Source organism: Athene noctua, chromosome 1, assembly GCF_965140245.1.
Source record: "Athene noctua chromosome 1, bAthNoc1.hap1.1, whole genome shotgun sequence".
In the NCBI taxonomy this organism is placed as follows: domain Eukaryota; kingdom Metazoa; phylum Chordata; class Aves; order Strigiformes; family Strigidae; genus Athene; species Athene noctua.
Genome location: NC_134037.1, coordinates 77,950,557 through 77,971,177, shown reverse-complemented (window position 1 = coordinate 77,971,177; position 20,621 = coordinate 77,950,557). Strand labels below are relative to the sequence as shown.

General features: G+C 36.2%; 1 protein-coding gene across 1 annotated transcript in view; it reads left to right on the top strand.

Moving 5' to 3' along the window:
* The first annotated feature begins 372 nt into the window (after window positions 1–372).
* PRKN (parkin RBR E3 ubiquitin protein ligase) overlaps window positions 373–20,621 on the top strand; it is a 746,156-nt gene continuing 725,907 nt past the window's right edge. Inside the window, exons 1-2 of the mRNA XM_074899316.1 lie at window positions 373–395; window positions 793–851. Of these exons, the coding sequence (XP_074755417.1) occupies window positions 373–395; window positions 793–851 (82 nt within the window). The remainder of the gene's footprint in view (window positions 396–792; window positions 852–20,621) is intronic.

Sequence of the window (20,621 nt, the reverse complement as noted above, 5' to 3'; positions counted from 1 at the left end):
ACTTGCTTTATTTTACAATTATTAATATATTTGTAATTGTCTGTAAGCATAAGGAATAAGACATACCTGTGACTTAACCTCCTTGGCAATATAATAATGCAAGTGATAATTAGTGATACTGGGTGGGTTCATGGTTTTGTTTTCTGGTTTTGGTTTTTTTTTGATTCAGTTGCCAATCTTGAAAGGAGAAAATAAAGGCACTCAGGACAGATTTTCCGTGAAGTACCTGTTTCATACAATCATAGGATAATTCAGATTGGAAGGGACCTCAGAAGGTCATCTAGTCCAAACTTCTGGTGAAAATACAGTCAGTCGATTCAGACGAGATTGCTCCAGGTCTTGAGTCCAGTCAGGTCTTGATAATCTTCAAGAATGGAGTTTTCAAGACCTCTTTGGTAACCTTTTCCAAGGCTTGTTTCTTCCCTTTTAATAAGGAATACTTGAAAAGAGAAAGGGTTGGATATTAAGACAAACATTTCTATGTTCTTAACCCACCCAGAAGGTTTGATTCTTGTATCTAAGCATTTATGATCTGACTGAGAGTGATGGCATAGGCCATGTATGTAATGTCTTGATAAAATAATTATTTTGAGAATGTATAATAACACCAGTCTGAATTTGCTAGTGTTTTGTCTCTAGTTCAGTTTGATAGTATCTTCAGACGTCAGTGATCAATTTGAGGGTATTCTTCCCAATGTCCCACTCTAGTCTCCCTCTTTTAGTCTCTTAATTCACAATAGTTATGTTGTTAGTTCTGCCCTTTGACCCTTTCTAAGAGTTTTGTGTTTTCAGGACAGACTGCAGCTGGACATCATTTTGGAAGGACGTAAGAACAAGGCAGATATTCAGTGGTACGTTACTTCTCAGTCTTACCCTGCAGTTTAGGATTTTTCTGAGCCAGAGTTTGAAGCTGCACTTTTATTTACTTGGTATTGATAGAAGAGTTTTCCTTGTACTTAGCTATTTACCTTTTGAACTCATGTATAGATAAGGAAAGAGTTGATTGATTGGGGGATACTATGGTCATCAGAAACACGAGGGGGAGACTGTTCTGTGTAACTAGTGGCAACAGGGCATAATTAAGGAAAGCTGGATGTAAGGAGAAAAAAAGATTGATGTCAAGGAGAAAAAAAAAAAAAGGAAGGCAATGAAATTATGGAGAGATTTTAGGTAGGTGTGTAGAAACTTGAAATGAAAATATTAAAGTTAGAAACTTAATAATGTTTACCAACTTAACAGTTTATTCCCAGGAAAATGAATGTTGGGTGTGAATGATGGAGGATGTAACATCCCATAGCTCATGCTTCTGAGCTTCATACTGAAACCTTGGGAAATTGGGCCATATTATATGTATCAGTCAAGGGTAATGCATAGCTAGTATAATATTGAAGTTTTAGTTTTATTTCTGATCAACAGCACATCCAGCAAGTTAAAGTTACTTTTCTGCTATTTGAGTGTAGATATCCTTAGCCATTTTTCTGTGAAGCAGGAGTGTGTAATATTGGAAAAAAGCTAAAGTCGGGCTATGCTATACAAAATACGCAACATCAGTTCCCTTTAAGTTCATGGCTTCTGAGAGTGCCCAGCAACTCAGGGCTGTACTTCAGCACATTACAAAACTGAAATAATATTCCTCATAGTTCATATTAGAGTTGTTTGGGTTTTTTGTTTTGTTTTGGGTTTAAGTGTGGTATTCAGTAAAGAAGGATTGTTTGCCTGCTCAGTGATTACAGCAGAGCATGAGATAGGATGCAGTATTTGCCACCCAACCTGTACTTACTACTGTGCTCTTGTAAGTAGAACAAGGAATTACAGCCACCTCAGTTAACACAACATAGTTTTAAAATTCTATCAATAGTTGACAGAGCCTGCTATTTTATAAAAAATTTTTAAAACACTGTCACCAGAGTAAGAGAGCATGATACAGGATCAAGTATTTTGCCTTACATATTATTTTCCTAGTTTATTAGCATTCCTTCATCCAGAGGCTTATATCTAGTGAATCTTTAGGATACTTCCATTAGGTTAGGGCCTTGAAATGCTATACTAGGAGTCCTAAGCAGTAGTGTGCAATGAAGAACTTAAAATCATTTGGGGGCAGAATGACAGATCAATGGCAAGATCTGTTAAGTGTGTAGGAGAGAAATCAATTTATAACAGATAAGTCACTACTTGTTAATGGATTAATTAAATAGTGTAGCGTAATCCTTTAAATGATTTATGGAATGTGATGCATTAATTGACAGTACTATGATGTTCTTTGAGTTATTGTTCCTTTTTTTCTATGTATTTGAAATAGAAAACTGCTTCATACATGAGGAGAATTCAGTTTTATTGATAGTTTGTTGGTCAATGAATTTCAAGTTACGATGATTACAAGCATTAAAGAGTAGATCATGAAAATGAAATGCCAACATTGTTGGCATTTTATAAGTTTTTAGTTTTAGACATCATTCAACATCAATTCATAGTCATCATTGCACACATAGTTAAAAGTCTGTTATCTTAATATATTAATATATTTCATGCTAAATAATATATATGTGGTGTTTTTGCAGTATTATACCACTTAGACATAATCATGGCCTCACGTGACTAGAGCTGTATCACAGTTTGCATACACACATACCTAAGGATCGGAATAAGTAAGAAAGAAGTGTTATTAATTTGGATATAACTAGTACAATCATGAAAAGAAGTAATAGGGCATTTGGGATAGTGGAGACTTTTTTAAAAATAAAAACAAAACAAACCAAAAACCAAACAATCAAACCACAAAACATAGAGAGTTTTTTTAGATGACAAATGTATTTCAACAATAAATAGAAAATTCAGTGTTACAGAAAGTAGTGTTTTAAAAAGGAATGATCAGTACTTTGCTGTTAGTAATTTATATACATGTCTTATTCAAGGCAATGTTAAAGATGATCATCTTGAGTTCTGAAGACTTCAAAATAAAAATTTGGTTTAGATCTCAACCCTGCTACAAATCAAATGAATCAGTCCATTCTACAAGATTGTTTTAAAAATATTTCTAATTAATTTTATCACATTTTCATTGGTTTGTATGATAAAGTAATTCACATAATTATTTCAAAGAACTGGTTGTCTGTTAATTTTTTATTTTTCATTCTGGTGCCAAATATACATTTTGGAGGAATATGTGCATAAAAAATTTCATGTGGTGTATATTTGTATAGTATATGTTAGAAGTAAATGACTAAAATTAATAAAATGGTAGTGGTGTAAAATGGTGGGATTCAGGTTCACTCCATGGAAGTATAGCTAGCTTTAAATATATTTTCATCACAGTATTTTACTATATATTTATTAACCTTTACAAAATTAAAATGTGTTTTAAGTGCTCTTATTTGCATTTTTGCTCTATAATAATATATTGCCATTAGGGATCTTACATAAATAGACATATTCAGAAACTATAATTTCTCTGCAAGTTCAGTTTTGTCACTGAACACTAGGCAGACAATGAAATTATTACTGTGGTTAACATTTGCTTTTATTCAATTAATGAATAATTACAAGAGAGCTTACTTTCCTTAAGTGCAGTTATCTCCTCGTGTTTTTAGTGGCTTGCAGTTCATTATGTTTCTAAATGAATAATAATAAAAGCCAAGGAATAAATGCCGTTTGGGATTACAGTTGATGATGACCCCCAGTCTGGCTCATAATTTCCAATATTTCTGTCTTGTGGTTCTAAAGATTTTCAAAGTAATTGAATCTTTCCTTTTTGTGACTGAACTCCAAAGGGGCTTTTTCAATTCCCCTGTTTTCTATTATAACCATAAAATTAAATTTTTTATCCCAGGGCCTCTATGTTAGTAAAATTTCTTTAGACACAAATTAAATATGAAAGCCTTCTAACTGGGGAAAAAAGAGATTTAGATTCACTTTACTAATCGGGTTTGAGAAAACACAGCTCTTAGAAAACTGGCAAGGAAATTTGTGGGCTTGCAATTAAAATAAACCAAACCCAAACTAAAACTGCTACAGTTCAAGCTACAGGAAGCATCGTTGAGAGTACTCTGTATGCTTGATTTCTTAAAATGAGTTCTCCTGTAAAGGTCATAATAGTTTTATAGGAATATCCCACTGATTTGCTCTTCAAGACTAGTAAGATGGGTTTTTTTAACCTCAAAGGCAACTCAGTTCTAAATTGAAAATTCTAATGGTCTAATGCTGTCTGTCAGAAGTGGGAAAGGAGACCATATTTCATGAGTTTCTCAGTGAGTACTCCAAATTCAGTACCTTGTGTAACTGTGCAGCACTGCGATAATACCGGCTCGGCACAACACAAGGTGAGGATTCATTTGATGAAACCAGATTTCATTTGGTGGTGCTAGAGAACAATGAAGGAATATTTGACAGAAAGAAGAAACTTTTTTTTTTGCTGTCGTAAGCTTAAAGGTGTTCTTGATGGGCATTTGACAGAAATAGACTTCTAAAAGCTTGATATCTGAGTATTTATAAGAAAATAATATACAAATAAGTCCTTAATTTGATAGAAATCAGTTTACTGACAGAATTATGACAGAACAAATTAGACTTTAAGACTTTTCTTTAGCCGGATTGTATAAACCAGTGGGTTTGGTTTTTTGTTTGGTGGATTTGTTTGGGGTTCTTTGTTGTTTTTAATTGTGACTGGAGATGTAATTTTTCAAATCCAAGACCCATTTTTCTGCATTGTTGTGACCTAGTGACAGAATTATCTAACAAGGTGTGCTGGTTTAGGCCCTGCCAGGACCAGAGACTACGTTGCTGTTGTCCCGCTCCTGCCCTTGGACCAAGTAGGGCACAAACCCCGGGGTTGAAATAAGGAGAAATTTAATACAACATTGTAATAAATAACAATCTGAACAACAACAATAGCAATAATAACAACATAAGCAGTAATAACAATAAACAAGACAAAAGATATACAGAGAAATACTGCAGTGAACACAGCCACCCTGCCGCGCGTGCTTCCCACAACCAAAGCCACAAAGGAAAGCTTCCCACACTCTAATGCCAGACCTGACATCAGCATGGTATGAATAACCCAGCTGGAGATCCCTCCCCCCTGCTGGGGAGAAACTTAACCCTATCCTAGCTGAACCAGGACACAAGGCCATGTGGGCTACCTAAAATCTGTTTGTTCAGCATCTGGTGTTTATTTTAATTACCCGGTATGTAATAGCATGTTTAAAAATTTTCGAGTAATTAGTTTTATTGTGGTGATGGATGACATACTGACATAATATGAATAAGCAATGAAATAATAAACCCTCTAATTCTGGTTATATGTTTATAGCAGTAGAGATTGTTGTTCATCTTTTTCATATTTTTATTTTTAAAAATGTATTATGGTGATCTGTTCGATAGAATTATCAGTACATTCATAAAAAGTATATTTTAAGTGTTAACTTAAAGTCTTAACTGTGCTAATTTTCTTTCACTCTTTGCTATACGTAGAAGACCTTAGATTGTATACATCTTATTTAACTTTGGATGACCATAATTAAAGGCTTACTAATTGTCTAAACCTGGAGACACGCTGGCATGAAAATCCTGTTGCACTAGATTCTGTGGTGTTAGTGTGAAGAAAGGAGGAAATGCATTTGTGTTGCTTGAACATTTTAGTTTTTTAATAATAATCCATAGGTCCAGACTACTTAGGAAACAAATGTTTTCCAGAATGGGGACATAAATTAATATAGGAAATTTCAGGTTTATTCATGTGGGGAAACTCCTGTGCTCTGTAAGGGGTGGGGGGGGGTGTGTGAAAAAAAAAGTGTTTTTTCATTGTGTTTTTTTGTTTTGGTGGTGCTTTATTTTTAGTGTTGTGGGTTTTTTTGTTTTTTTTGGTTTTTTTTCTGTTTAAAGTATAGTTAACACAATCTATTACTCAGTAAATTTTTTTTCTGTGGAAATCATACTCAGAAGAAACCCCAAGTCATGAGGCACTCTCTTGTGGCCAATGAGTGGCAGGTCTACTGTTGCCACAGAATAGCATACAGCTCTTCTTGCAACAAACTTATGGCTATTAATACTTGAAGAAAGTAAATTTTCAGGTGTGCATAAAAAATATTTAATTTCTGAGCTAGCCCTGATCTGTGCAGCCTTGAAATCTTATTATTTTAATGGCAGTCTTTTGCTATTTGACTTCAAATTAAATTAATTTTGGCATGGGGGGCATCAGATATTATATCAACTGTAGATTTCTGTTCCTCTTAGTTTCAACAGCAGCTTCTTGAAATGCTATTAAGTGTTTTAAGGTTTTTTTGCCTTGTGCTAGAAGAGTAACAATTTCAATGATGGGTGAAACGTTTCATGTTTGTTTATTGCATGTTTTGAAAATTGGGAAAGAAATATTCCGTTAAATACTGGTTCAGATAAAAGAACCTTAGCGATGGGAGCATATATGAGTTTCCTTACTCATTTGTCATTGTATAGTACATTTTTAATTTAAAAATTCTTATGATAATAATACTGTACTTTGAATAGCTGTGGTGGACTAATTCAATTTCAGTTCAACTTCCCAATTTTTACTTAATATACTTTGAGTTTTAGATTCTCTTTTTTTTCTTGAACTTTTGAAATTGTGTTTCAGAAAAGTACATCAGCATTACGCCTACAACAATATGTTGAACTCCTGCCTCTCCCCAAGTTCAGATAGGAGCCACATTTAGCTCAGTGTTTCATATGATGATTTTTTAATAAGAAAACGAACATTGAATGCCAATTCTGGAATACTATAACTAGGATACTAGGGCTGATTCACAAATAATGACTTCTGTAATGGTCATGTCCTGTTTTTACATGCTGTCCTTCTGACCTTTCAGTTCAGAGACCAGTTTTTTAATAATCCATTGGTCAAAGCAAGAAATGCTAGGTGAAGAATTGGGCATTAACTTAGTGGCAACATGATATTTAATTTTTAAGGAACCAATTAACTTGAAGTTTTGGGTTTTGTAATGAAATGTGGCAGGTGCAAGAATATACACAGACTAACAATGACCTGATGTGTGTACATCTGGAAGGAGTATCCAGAAAGAATAATGATTAGTGGACAGCTTTCATAGTAATGTTCTGCTTTATAGGAGCACTTTCAAAGTAGGAGCCTGATCATTCAAATTTGTTAGAGTGTGTCCTGCGATGACTGGGAGCCTGGAAGTTGAAAGGATGCCTTTGAGTTGCTTTGGAATACCTTTCCTTTAAAGGAAAAGATTAAGAGTTTTTTGTGAACTTTACTACTGTAAATACCAGCTTTGTTCTTTTTCACCCCTTATTTTCATGTTCTCCTGTCATGATCTTGATGTCTTTTGCATTGGCTGCTCATCACCACTGCTGCTTGTCTTCTGTAGGAGCCAACTCATAGGACATAGCTGGTTGGCAGTCCACGGATGTGCTTCATAATTGCACCTTGCACATGGGTTTCTGATGCAGGGAAGAGATACTATGATGTGCAACAGTTTGGTACCACAGTCTCCTTGTAGACATGTGGGTGAATGCAGTAAGGTGTCACCAAGATGCTTGGCTTTATAGAGCCTGTGACATATGAGAAGTACAGAGCAGGCTGTATTCAGTCTTCACAAGAGAAGGCTAAGGAGAGGTGTTACTGCTGTCTAGAACCATTCAGTGGGAAGATATAGAGCAAAATGGAGCTCTTCTCATAGATATATGGTGATAGAACAAGAGGTGACAGAAGCTATAAGAAGGAAAATTATATATTAGGGTAAAAAAAAAATACAGAAACATACTGAAACATTGGAACAGGGTGCCTGGAGAGTCTGTGGAATCTCTTTCCTTGATATTCATACCTTGACTGGATACAGCCCTGAACACCCTGATATGATTGGGTCTCCTTTAGGCCATGGTGTGGACTAGATGACCGCCATAGGAAGGTCTCTTCCAGCTTCAATAACCTGTGATTCTATGACTCAACCAAGGGTCCCCATCAGTCATGCTGGCACTAGGTGTCTATCACACTGTCAGACTCTTCTTTTGCCTTGTCTGTCTCTGATATTGGGCTCCCATGCATTTCAGAAAGCTGGCTTGGAGAATAGTGTAGGAAGTGCCACACTAATCCACCAGTTCCTATCTAAAATTCAAATGAAAAGGAACTGGAAATTTAACGGGAGTAAGGCTGTTTATGTGGTAGTTCAATCTTCTTATTGATGGACAAATCTGTTTTGGAGGACCAGGCATAAAGCAGGCTATTTTAGACACTTTCATCCATATTTTAGCATAATATATTCTGGGCGATGGCCTTGTCTGTTGTCCAGATGCCTATTAAGTAGGTTTTCTGAAGAAGCAGGTGCAGCAAGGCTACTATGGAAAAAAGCAAAATGAAGGGTGCATCTTCTAAGTGGTGCCACTTTGTATATTTAGAAGGTAGCTATTGTTGTCAAGGTGTCTACTTGGACAGTGTTCTTTAAGATGAGAGCTTGTAGGTACTGTTGAAGCCAATTCCCTCGTTTGGCATGTTGAGCTGAAGAAACTGAATGGTGTGTGGGAGCTGGCCCTCAGTTCTGCCACTGTGGATCCATCCCAGGACATGGTATTTGTACTGGGTCCACCGGCTCAGCCGGGTGTGGGGTTAGCTAACGGTGTACAGCAGAGTCACTTTTAGGCTTTGTAAGAGGCTGCATGCTGCTGAGATGTGAGAGGGGGCAGCCCTGGATCAAAGCCAACAGGACCCTTCTGTTTTGTTGTTTGCCTTTGAGAAACTACAGTCACCTGATAGTCTGACAAAGTAACAAGTCAGTAAGGCAATATCTACAGGTGAAAGTTGATCAATATAAGTAAATAATTTTAGAAAACTTTTCTGTTAATTCAGTGAAACTACCTTGTGTTTATTTCTAAACTGATTAAACTGGAAAAAAATGACTTTTGTGCGTGGAAGGGCTGGGAGTGGAGGAAGTATAGGACAAAGAAACAGGTCTTGCACCACAGAAGCCCTAGTCATCTTATTCTCAAAAGCCATTGGGACGTAGTGCTTATAAATACAGTTTTTCAAACATTTATCTACAGCAGTAAAACACTCGGCTTGGAGTGCTTCGTTGCATGAATTTCTTTGAAGTCAAAAGGCTACTCATGCTCTTGAGCACAGTACTCCTTAGAAAATGTTTGCAAGATTGGGGATTTATGAATACAGTCCATAAATACCAGTTTCAACATTTAAGTATGAAAGCATTCTTCCAGAAGGGTGGTGACTGAACAATAGCCATTGTGTGTGTGTGCTGTGTGAGGAGCAAAGTTGGAACACAGTTTGCTTATAACCTCCTGGCAGCACCTGTTCAAATATTGTTTCTCTGCTTCCATCCCTGCAGAGAATTTGGCTCACAAACACAAACGCTGTTAAGTTGGTAGATTGTCTTATTTGCTAAAAATAACAGCTACTGGTAAGTAATAAGATGATGTACTGTTCTTGTTTGAACTGATGTTTGCAGGGAGGCAACTGGCAAACAAATGTTATCTTGTGTGGTTACTCAATCCAAATTTTTCTGTAGTCATATATAAAATGAAATAACTTCTGTGGTGAGACCAGCATTTTATTAGAGTTGGCTGCTGCAAATCTTGATGAGGAAGCTGGCTTGCAGGCTACTGGGTCGGTTACTATGCTGTGAGATTTTTTTTTTCCATGTACTTGATGAAATGTTGCCAAGACAAAAACATCTGCCATTTTGGTGTATATGTGACTTCTGCGTACATGGGAACCAATCAACTACAATAATCCAAAATTACTCAAGTGAAACAAAACAGACTGCAGAATAACAAGGCTCAAAAAAACCCTGGAAACACCTTTGTCTTTAAATAACTTAGACCAAAATGAATATTCATGATCCTGTAAAACATTTATGGTGTGAAATGAGGGCAAACATAAAAATTTTATCATCATTCATGAAAGCAATGTCAATGGCTAGAAAGTAGTCAGGTGACTGATAATTAAACAAAGACTTAAGAAGCAAGACAAATATATACTAGGGGAAAAAGCCTCTTTTGACATTACATTGTTCTTTACCTTATTCAGAAGATTACAAAACAATGCTGAAAAAAAGGATTTTAGATCTATGTTTTTTCCATGACATATTCCAAGAAAATATTTTTAGTTTTTTATATGTCTACTGCTAAGGGTTTTCAGCCATTTACTTGGAAAGTAATTTGTCAGTGTAATAGATCTCTGTCAAAGTATTTTGTGAGTAGTAATCTACAGTTACCCACTTACTAATCAAATAAAATGTTACAGTGCTGAAGAAAAAACATTTATTTCCTCCATATTATTTTATTCTTCTTTGTTTGGTAGAGCTAAATAATAAATAAATAAATTTAAGTATTTGTACGGGACTTGTATGTAACAATGTTTTCACTTTGTATGAAGATTTAGTATCCAAAAAGGCAGCAAAGATTTAATTTCTGACTCCTTTGTTGTCTGAAAATGTTTTGTAAAATTTTGTGGCATATAATCACTGTCTCTTTTTTTTTTTTCTTTAAACTAGAGAATAAGGAAAGTGATTGGACTGTAACTTGTAATACTTGCAAGTAATAACTTGTAAGTTGCAGATAATGTATTTTAACACCTGTCTTCAGTGTTTCAGTATCCCTGGTGTCATATGTCTTACTGGCCTGGAAACTTTTTAAAGAGGGGGAGAAAAAAACCTTCTAGTAGTAGATAGACAAATCAGGATCTGAAATACTTGGAATGGGGATTACTGAAAATTTCTTCTTGAATTATTCTTGTGCTACATGTAAAACAAAATATGAAGTAATTCATGTTACAGCTGGTAGTAGCTGGAAGCAGGCCTTGAAATCTGCTGTCACAATGTTATTTTCCAGTACAGTAAATAGGATTGCAGATTGTTGCTAAATTATCAAATTTACTGCTTTAGCACAAATTTTGATTTTTTTCAAATCTGCAGTTATCAGGCTTTTGTGTTGTTTTTTTTTTTTTGTTTGTTTCAAATGATTGTCTACCTTTGAGGGTACAAAATACTAAATGCAGTAAACCCAAACTTAATTATTTCACTTGTGCCTCTCCTTACTATGTTCCTCAGCTACTGCTCTAGACACAGAGTCACAAGTTATTATGGTATAAGGGGAAAAAAGTGAGAGGGGGTAGGGGTCAGAGCATTTCCTCAGAGACACTTCAGTATATTTGGAGACTGAAGGAATGGCTAGAATTCTGCTTTCCTAGTGAGATGGAGAGGAGCACTCAACTACGAAAAGTATTAGAACATTTACAGTGAACATGAGTTTCAATTCCTTGAAAGTACAGCTCCAAGCAACTCTTGAAAGCTCATTCTGAAAGTTTGAGACAGAGTAATGCATTAGCCTAAAGCTTTGAGCAATATATCTGCAGGACACATTTTCTCAAATCACAGACGTATGGGTAAGTGTTTCAGATTACCTGCCCTTTTTTTCTCTGAGTTACTTGGATTATTTCAGGAACACTACATATTATCAGGAGAATATTTAAGTATATGTTTACGTCATGTCTTGAGTAGAGATGTTCTTACTAAACAAAATGTGCAAACAACGTAATTGAGGCTAGGTGTTTGAAATGCTTGGCTGGAGCTAGAAGTGCTGTATTTTTGAGTACACTAAGTATACAGTATATTAAAAATTGAGCTAAGATGAACTTTTAACACTTAAGTCACCAGAGTTACTGAATTAATCGATAATTGATTTTTTCAGTACAGCAGTACACTGCATTTTTAACTTGTAAATGTGAAAAATTATAACATTAATGCTCCTAAAAATTCTTCAAGTGAATATAGAAAGCAAGTACAGTCTAAGCCTTAAAAGCTACCATCCATATAGAGATGCCCTTAACAGATTGCATAACCATTACTTGCCTAGTGCTGTAGAACATGCATCTGTCTTTCAGTAGAAACACCCTTGATTTAGGTGGGCATGTGGCAAGCAGTTAGAGCTGAAACTTTGTACATAAGTCTGCAGGCGTAGATTAAGACTCCTGAGATGTTACTTCCAATAAGTGATTATATTTTAGCGATGAAAAGGCTTTATGTTATAATTGTCTAAAAGAAATGAATTAAGCAATGAAATGCATATTTTAGGCACTTGCCCATCAATATGTAATGTATGATTATTGGTTAATTAAACTGTACTTCGAAAACTTTCAGAAAACAGACATTGGAGTTAAGAGGTCTGGCTGACAGACAAAGCTGCTGCCCAGAATATATCATGCTTTCTAAGATATGGACACAAGTGTTATCAACAGATAAAATACCGTGCTCAATGGCCAGTCCTTTGAAATACAGTATAGCTACAATCATAATGTAAGGGTAACATGTACCAACATTTGAATGAATAAAAATTGAATATTTTTAAGCTAGCTTGCAAACTGTTGTGTGCAGTATCTTAAAATAAAACAGTTTTTACTTATTTTTTCCTTAGACTTGGGGTTTCCCTAAAGTTTTCCCTTTTATGCTCAGGAGCCACTATTACTAACTTTCTCCCTTGAAATCTGATGGTAGGGCTTCAGGGCAGTGATATGATGTAATGAGCATGTATTTTCTAGCATTTTACAATAAAGGCTAACTTTAATATATTACTTTTCATAAAATTATATCCCAAGACCCTTTAGAGTGTGACAAATTACAAGCTATAAGACAGTCTATGCTATAAATCATGGAAAAGACATGTGCAAATTCATTGGATGGAGAACAAATTAAATCACTCATTGCGCATGGCCAATAACACTTTCATATATTAAACGGTTACAGTATTTATTTCTCTAACGCTAAAGCCTGCCGTGAGTGTGTTGCTTTCAACAATGAAAGGTGACAGAAAATCTGCTTCTCTGAAATAATTAACACATTCATCAGGGCATATTAAGCGATTCCAAATTATTTTTCCATGTACTGGATTTTTTTTTTTTGTAGCACAGCAGAGAATCAGCAAACTTATAAATCACAAAGACAGCAGAATGCACCGAGTGCCAGCCAAATAGGAACCAAACATTTCCACAGGAAAGTAATGAAAACAAATAGTACTTTAAGTAAAATAGCAAATACTAATAATAAAATTATGATGGAGAGCTGTAGTGTCAGAATGCATTTGAGATATAGCATAAAAATGACATTGTTGCTGGACAAGAATGGTCCTTAAGGTCTCAATTTTGGTCCTTAAGCTCTCAATTTTAGTCCTATAGCTGCATGTATACTTCTTTCAAGAAATGCGTTTGTAATTGTATTGATGTGTTTATCCCTAGAGGGCCAATATTGTTACACTTGATTTGAGTCTTATAAAGTCTAATTTTCCTCCTCACAGAATAAGAAAATGAGAAGAAAGGACAGCAGGAGGGGAAAAAACAGAACAGCTATTTAACAAAAGCTTTATTACATTGTAATTTTGTAGGTTACTCAATGAAACAAATACTAGCTCCTGTTTTAAGTTAAAGCATTTGGAGATCATTTAGTCTCACTGCTTAAACCAGAGTCAGTTGCTCAGAATTTTGAATTGCTCTGAGGGTAGAAACTGCACAATCCCTCTTGGCAACCTTATTCCAGTGCTTGACCATGCTCATGGTGTGAATTTTTTCCCTTTTATCAAATGAGAACTTTCTGTCTTTCAACTTGTTGCCTCTGGTCCCATCTCTGGGTGCCAAAGTGAAGAGTCTGGCTGCATTGTCTCTGTTCTCTCCTGTCAGGAAGCTGAACACAACAGGAAGATCCCTTCTCAGCCTTCTCTAAATCTGAGCAGAGCTAGCACTCTCAACTTCTTTACATAATGTCTTCTACTGGGCTTACTCCTGAATGTCAAGTCTTTTCCAAGACTTGGAAGGCCCAGAACTGGTCACAGGACTCCAGATATATTCTCACAAGTGCTGAAGAGAGGGGATTAATCACTTTTCCACCTTCTGGCTAGACTTGTCAATGCAGTCAACTAGGCCACTGGGTTTCTGGCCTGCAAGAGCACACTGCTGACTCATGTTAAATTTAGTGTGCACCAGGAACCGTATGTTCTTTCTAGCCAGCTTACTCACAGACTGTACTGTAGTTGGGTTATTCTGTCCCAGATGCAGGGCTTGTTTACCTTTGTTGAACTTTCTGAGGTTCTTGTCAGACCACGTCTCCAGCTTCTTCTCCAGGCTAGCCCTGCAGCATATTGACTGCTCTCTGCACCTTGATCTGAGCTGTTTAATCACTTGTTCAAGACAAAGCTCTGTGCGTGTGAGACACTTCTTTGCATAGATTGCAAAGCCACATCCTCAATTTCCTAGACTATCTTTTCTAAAGAGTTTGTATTTGTCCCCGATGTCCCTCTAATCCTGTTGAGATCATAGGTCTACAACAATGCACAGATTTCTTCTTCCTGTTTTTATCCTATGCTATGTATATTTGTGTAGAGGTGCTCGAGTTGACCCCTCATCTTGCTTTCAAAAGAGGAAGAGTGAGTCTCCCTCTTCATGTCCCCTGGCTTCTTTCTCACTGCCCCTGCGTTATTGCTTTAGATGATGATAAGCTTTGTACAGCATACCTAGATAAAGCCCTTCTCATCAGTTCAGTAAGTCTGTTCGTTCTGTCTTGAGGCAGATCAGATCTTCAAATACTGTAAAATGATATAGCCCTGCTGACAGGAAGGGACTTTTGCTGTTTTGCAATGCTTAAGAAAATTATGGTTTCATTTCTAAGGCTGGTATTCACTGCATTATTAAGGTGTAATTCAGCAATTACGTTCATCAGATTTTATTCCAGACCTAAAATGTAGACCTCAGGATTAGCAATGCTTTGAATTTGAGTAGTGTTGATAGAGATAGGAACACAATAGCTGCTTAGTGCTGCTAATGCAATCAATCTATGCTGTGTGTTATTTCAACGTGACTGCTCTCTCCTGAGCTAGGTTAACTCACAAAGTGATCTCTCATGGAAAATATTTCAGCTAGCTGTAGTGAAACTGCAGGCTTAGTCTTTTTAATCTACTCATGCAATGTTTTCAGCTTCCCAGGTGGGTGGTAGATCTTCCTTTTCTTCCACTTTTTAATCAGCTTTTATCGTGCATGTGAATCTTAAGAAAATATACTTATATTCTATATGAACGTGTCTCAAAAAAAGCTATAAATGTATTTATAAATTAAGAGATGGTAATATAGATTTTTTTTTTTTGGTAGAAAAAGACTCAAACTAATTCAGGTTTGCTATCTCTTTGACAGGGAATTTATTTTGAAACTTAAATCAGGATTGTGATTCCATGTTTTACTTTTTATTAATAGTCCTATATTTTATAATGAGGCCAGCCCAAAAGTGTTAATCTAAATAAAGTGATTTTATTTCCCCCAGCACACTGCTAATTAACCTAGTTTTGGTCATGCTGTGGGAAAGAAGTAAAGCAGATAGGAGAAAGATAATACTTTCTCATTAATTGGCTCATGCCACAGAAGGCCTTGTTGCAATGAAGTCGGTCTTGACTGTTTTAGATTGGCACTGCTGAACCCTTCTAAGACACTGAAACATTCAGTTGAAAAAGTGAGCAAAAGAAGAAAGCTGTAACTGCCCTTGGGGCTAGAGTGCTAGCAGTACAAATGTCTCATCTGGATTCTTTACTCTGCTCAACCACAGATCTGTGACTTTGGGTTGGATTTGTTGAAGTTTTTACTTGCACCATAAATATGTTCTTATTTTGAAGGATTTTCCTGTCACCTCAACAACGGAAAGTGGTGAGGAAAAAGTACTTCGATACTCCATATTTTGGCAGTGGGAGCCATGTAAATAAGTGAAATGAAGTAGGTGTCAGAAAGGTGTTTGAAGTTTATAAGCACATTTTGTCACATTGCTGTGAAAAAACAGCTATAACAAAACCCTTCATTGACACTAAGGATTTCTGGGGAAGGGGAATCTGTTTAAAAACAGGGAGCAGAACACTGACTTAGAAGGCTGTAATGTGGGAGAAGAAAAGATTAGGCAACAGCTGGCTGGGAATCTTCTGAGCAGATGTCTTTTTGTCAGAAATCATTTGCCAGTTGAATTTAAATAACACTTTCATCATAGATTTTTTTTCTAGGCTCTTTCGGAATTTATGGTCAAAATATAAAGGTAAATACTAGCCCTATCCCAGAAAAAAAACATGAGCATAATATTCCCTTCTTTGTCTCTTGCAGACCGCAAGCATATGCTGTTAGAATTTCCCCTATCAAATGTGTGTGTTAACTATCATATTGTTATTTGTGTTTTTCCTCTTTCCGTCTTTGTCTTGTCTGAAAATTTTGAGCAGAACATTTCTGAAATCTCGGGGTTCTATGAGTTGCAAAATCTCTCCTGGCATCTCTGTCAAGCAGTAGTATTAGAAACAGAGTGTAGGAAATAAAGAGGAATAGTGAAAATTAAGGCAAGGCCATGCTCTGCCTTGAAGACTGTAAAGAACTGGATGTGATGCCAGAGTAAATATTAAGGTGTGTGGAGATGATATTTGGGGAACTGTGACATGCAATTTTAGTTGCAATTGCTTAGATACACAGAATCACAGACTGGCTGAGATTGGAAGGGATCTCTGGAGGTCATGTTGTCCAACCCCACTACTCAAGCAGGGCCACCTAGAACAGGTTGCCCAGGATCATGTCTAGACAGGTTTTGAATACCTCCAAGGACGGCAACTCCACAGCCTCTCTGGTCAACGTGTGGCAGTGCTCGATCACCCTCACTGCCCTCTGGGCCAGCCCATAAGGTGGTTTTCGGTCACCTCACCATCTGCTTATCCAGACCGTACTTCATCAACTTGTCTATGGGGATCTTGTGGGAGGCAGTGTCAGAAGCCTTCCTGAAGTCCAGTAAGATACTTGACTGAAGTATCTTTATCCTGAAAATATGATAGAGAAGAAACTGTAAGGTCTATCACTCACTGTGATGAGTACATAGAATTATAATTTGTAGTTTGGTCAGAGTAATTTGCATTCTTCACTTAACATGAGTATTTATAGGTTCCTTACTAGAAATAAAAAGAATGAAAATTTTGCTGATCTAGAAGTTAGTATCAGACTACTAGTTTATCAGTGCACTGATAGCTTGAAATAACTAAACAAAAGAAAAAGAAGTAGTGCAAATATAAGACATTACTGGCTTTTTAATTTGAAACTTTCTAATTAAGACAATTTATGAAAATGAGGAAAAAAATGAAATTACCTTTTTTCTGGAAGTCGAGAATTTTTATAGTAATGCATTAGTTATACTGTTAAATGTGAAGTATCTTACAGTAGAGAAACGTTTTGACGCATACACATGTCTAAAGGAAGACTAATGCATTTATCTCTGGAAATGTACAGTTTGCTATAAAGTGTGGAGAAGTTCCTTTTTGGGAATGCTTTGAGGCAAAGTTCTAAAATTGTTGTCTTCTAGTTAACAATTCTGGCAAGCTAAATCTGGTGAACATTTGTTTAACAGTACATCAAAGCTGGTTTGTTGTTTTTTTTACTGTGATGTTTACAGGACAGCTACTCGAGGAATATCTGAATAATTATTGATCTTAGAAAATTTATTTCCTTCTTGAACAATATAAACATATGAAGGAGAAAAATAAAGTGTATGCATAATATAAATAAGCTAGGCAAAGTAATTTGTTCTTAGCTGTTGGAATTGTAGATCAGAATTTGCATAATTAGTTGTTAATCAAAGAGTGTAACTTCAAGGCTCTTCTGGGCTGCAGGGTGGTTAAAAGAGGATTTTACTCATTCTTTTAGCTTTGTCTCATTGGCAAGAATGCCTCAGCTGTGTTCTGCGAGTGATTGTAGTTTCCATAATTGATAGTTATGTTAGAGTTCTTATATTGCAAAAGCAATAATTAAGATTCAAACTCTAATACATGGATGGTGAAGTATTGTCAGAAGCAGATGCCCTAAATTAGACATGGCTTCTACAGAATGGATCATTAAAAAATGCTAATTGCTTTCTATATCAAAAATCATTATTGCATCATTTTAATAGTTGTCGGAGTATATGCCCAGGGCTACATTGCTTTATATAACCAAAGAAAATTCTCATGCAAATATGACTGTTTTGAATATTTCCAACTTCCAGTTTTAAAGCAGTACAATGTGTGTGGCTGCAGCTTTTGTTCAGTCAGCTTTTTGTTTGGGAGGTGTCTATTCTTTACAGAATTCAGTTGTAAAAGGTATCCCTTGCAATTCAGTCCATTAAGCATTGTGAATACTAAATGCATTTTCTCTGTTGAGGTTGAAAAGATGTGAAAGAGAGGAACAATACTCAGGAGGAAACATACTCCAGTTAAGAATAACCAGCTGCAGTAAAATTGGTACAGCAATTTGCAGGTAATTAACCAATAGGACAAAAGGACCATATGGTCAAGCATCATGCATTACCTACTTTTCTGCAAAAAACCTGTTACAGACTAGGATTTTAATCTAATTAACAATTTATTTATGCAGTATATTTGATACTAAAATAAAATGTAATTTATAAGTTAATACAAATATGTCAACATGCTTTGGTTATTTTTGGCTATGTTATCTCTTACAGATGGAAAAGCTGGTGTAATTTCATGCTTGCATCTGGTTTTAGGTAGCAGGAGACCCGTAGAAGTATAATTTTAGGCCTGTTTCTAGTATGTTGGTATTGACTAGAGACATAGCTCTGCATATTACTGTGATTATTTCAAGATTTGAATTATACAATTATTCACCATTTTGCAATTGAATTTTAGGTGATGGCAACATAACTGCTGATCATGGCTAAAGGGGAATGCGGAAGTGTTATGTCAGAAAAATATATGTGGTTTCAATGGAGATAATAAATATACAAGAATAGATCACTGTCAGATAACTGTGTTACAATACTGGCAGTAAGAAATAAGTGTTTCTCAAACATCCACTTATGTACAGTTCACAGACCCTTCTATTTATGTGGTCTCTGGGGGCACTTAGGTGTTTTTGTGTCAGCTTTGCTGTTAGAAAATCTACAGGCTAGTTATGTGAGAAGTCATAGTTTAGCTGAGCCAGAATAGCAGCAGGAGATTAGCTATGCATGTATAACTACAGGACCAGATCTTGCTCAGGTCATCAGATGTTGACATGCTGTCCTCTTCCAGTCATTACTGATTGCTTAAAAACCCCACCTCCCTGCTTTATGTGAGCTTTCAAGACATCCTGTCACATAGCTGGTGCTGGAAATACTTTTTCTAGGCTGGTCTCCATCACGGAATGGTGTGAAGCCCAAAGAGCCACAGCAGGCTGGTGAGCTGCGTTGCACAGTGTCCTCAGTAGGGCTAAATAAGTTGGGTGCCAGCATCATGTTGACAGGACTGTACTGTTCCATGTTTTGGAGCTACTTTGGGCTTCCCATCTGTTCAGTTGCGCTGTGTAGTGGAGATGTTATGAGTCTAGGCGCTCTGTAGGAGTTGACCTGCTAGAGGGTAACATGCCTCTCCAGTAGTAAATAAATACATAACACAGCTTTTGCTGATCTTCAACTTTCCTAGATCAAGAGCAGTTGTTGGACAGGATTTGTAGTGAGCACAGGGAGGGGATCATGTTCTTAAAAATTCATGAAGGAAGTTGAAGACACAACACGCCATGTATCTCTGTTGAAATAGGCATCTAGCTACAGCTGCAGTGACCTATATTATCTATGACTAGATTGAGTTGGAATTCAAATGCTGTGTGAACGTTGTCCTGAAACTCTTTATGGAGATGAGAACAAGCATGAATGAATATAATAAAGAGCATGAGGGACAAGTAAACGCATGGGAGCTAATGAAAGATTTCAAGAAGTGAGACTGTCAGCAAAAGAGGAGAGAAATGAAGTGTGGATTGGAGGATGAGGGCGAGTTAAAGAAGAAACAGAAGAAATTAAAGATAAAATAGGAGTTCACAACTTCCAAAGAAAATAAGGAATTTTTGAGGTAAACTAACTTTCTTACATTATACTAGTCCTGCAGTTCAGTAGGAACATTATAAATTTTCAGAATATATATTTTCTAAATGTAATTTTGTTTCTTAATCAATGGACAGGCTCAATGGACAGGCTTCTATTAGTTTTCAACACATGGGCTTCCATCTTGTTGCCTCTTTCATTTAGCTAGCCCCAGCCAGCAAGGCCTCTAGATCTTCACCATCAGCAGATGCCTAGCTGGTATCTCCATGTGATTAAGTTTCCAAGAGTTGCCTTTTATATGTGTAAATGCAAGTACTTCAAGCATACAGGAGTCATCAGCTGAACTTCAGCTCGGGTTGACAGAGTTCATCTACAGTATCTATGGGAAAATGCTTAAAACTTAATGGAAACTACTCTTCTGCTTTGGCAATCTTACACATTATATTTCTGCAAGTGTCTGACTGAGAAGGAATTTTAAACGTTTGTCATGATAGAAATACTTGTTGAGAAAAACCTTTGTACTTTGCCGAGAAAAGACAAGCCCTGAGCACTTTTTTGAGGTTCAGTTATGCAGAGTTTCCAGATGGTCATTAGATTCTGGTGGAAGTCTGAAGGATTTGTGACTTGAATGTGGATGAAAAATGTATTAATATAGAAATGTATAGATGTGAAATGAAATATTTCATGCTTCAAAATTACTCTCCTAAACAGATCTGTTTAAAACAGATCTGTTTAAAACCAGCATGTTCTAATTTAGACACCACATGATCATTTATTGTAAGA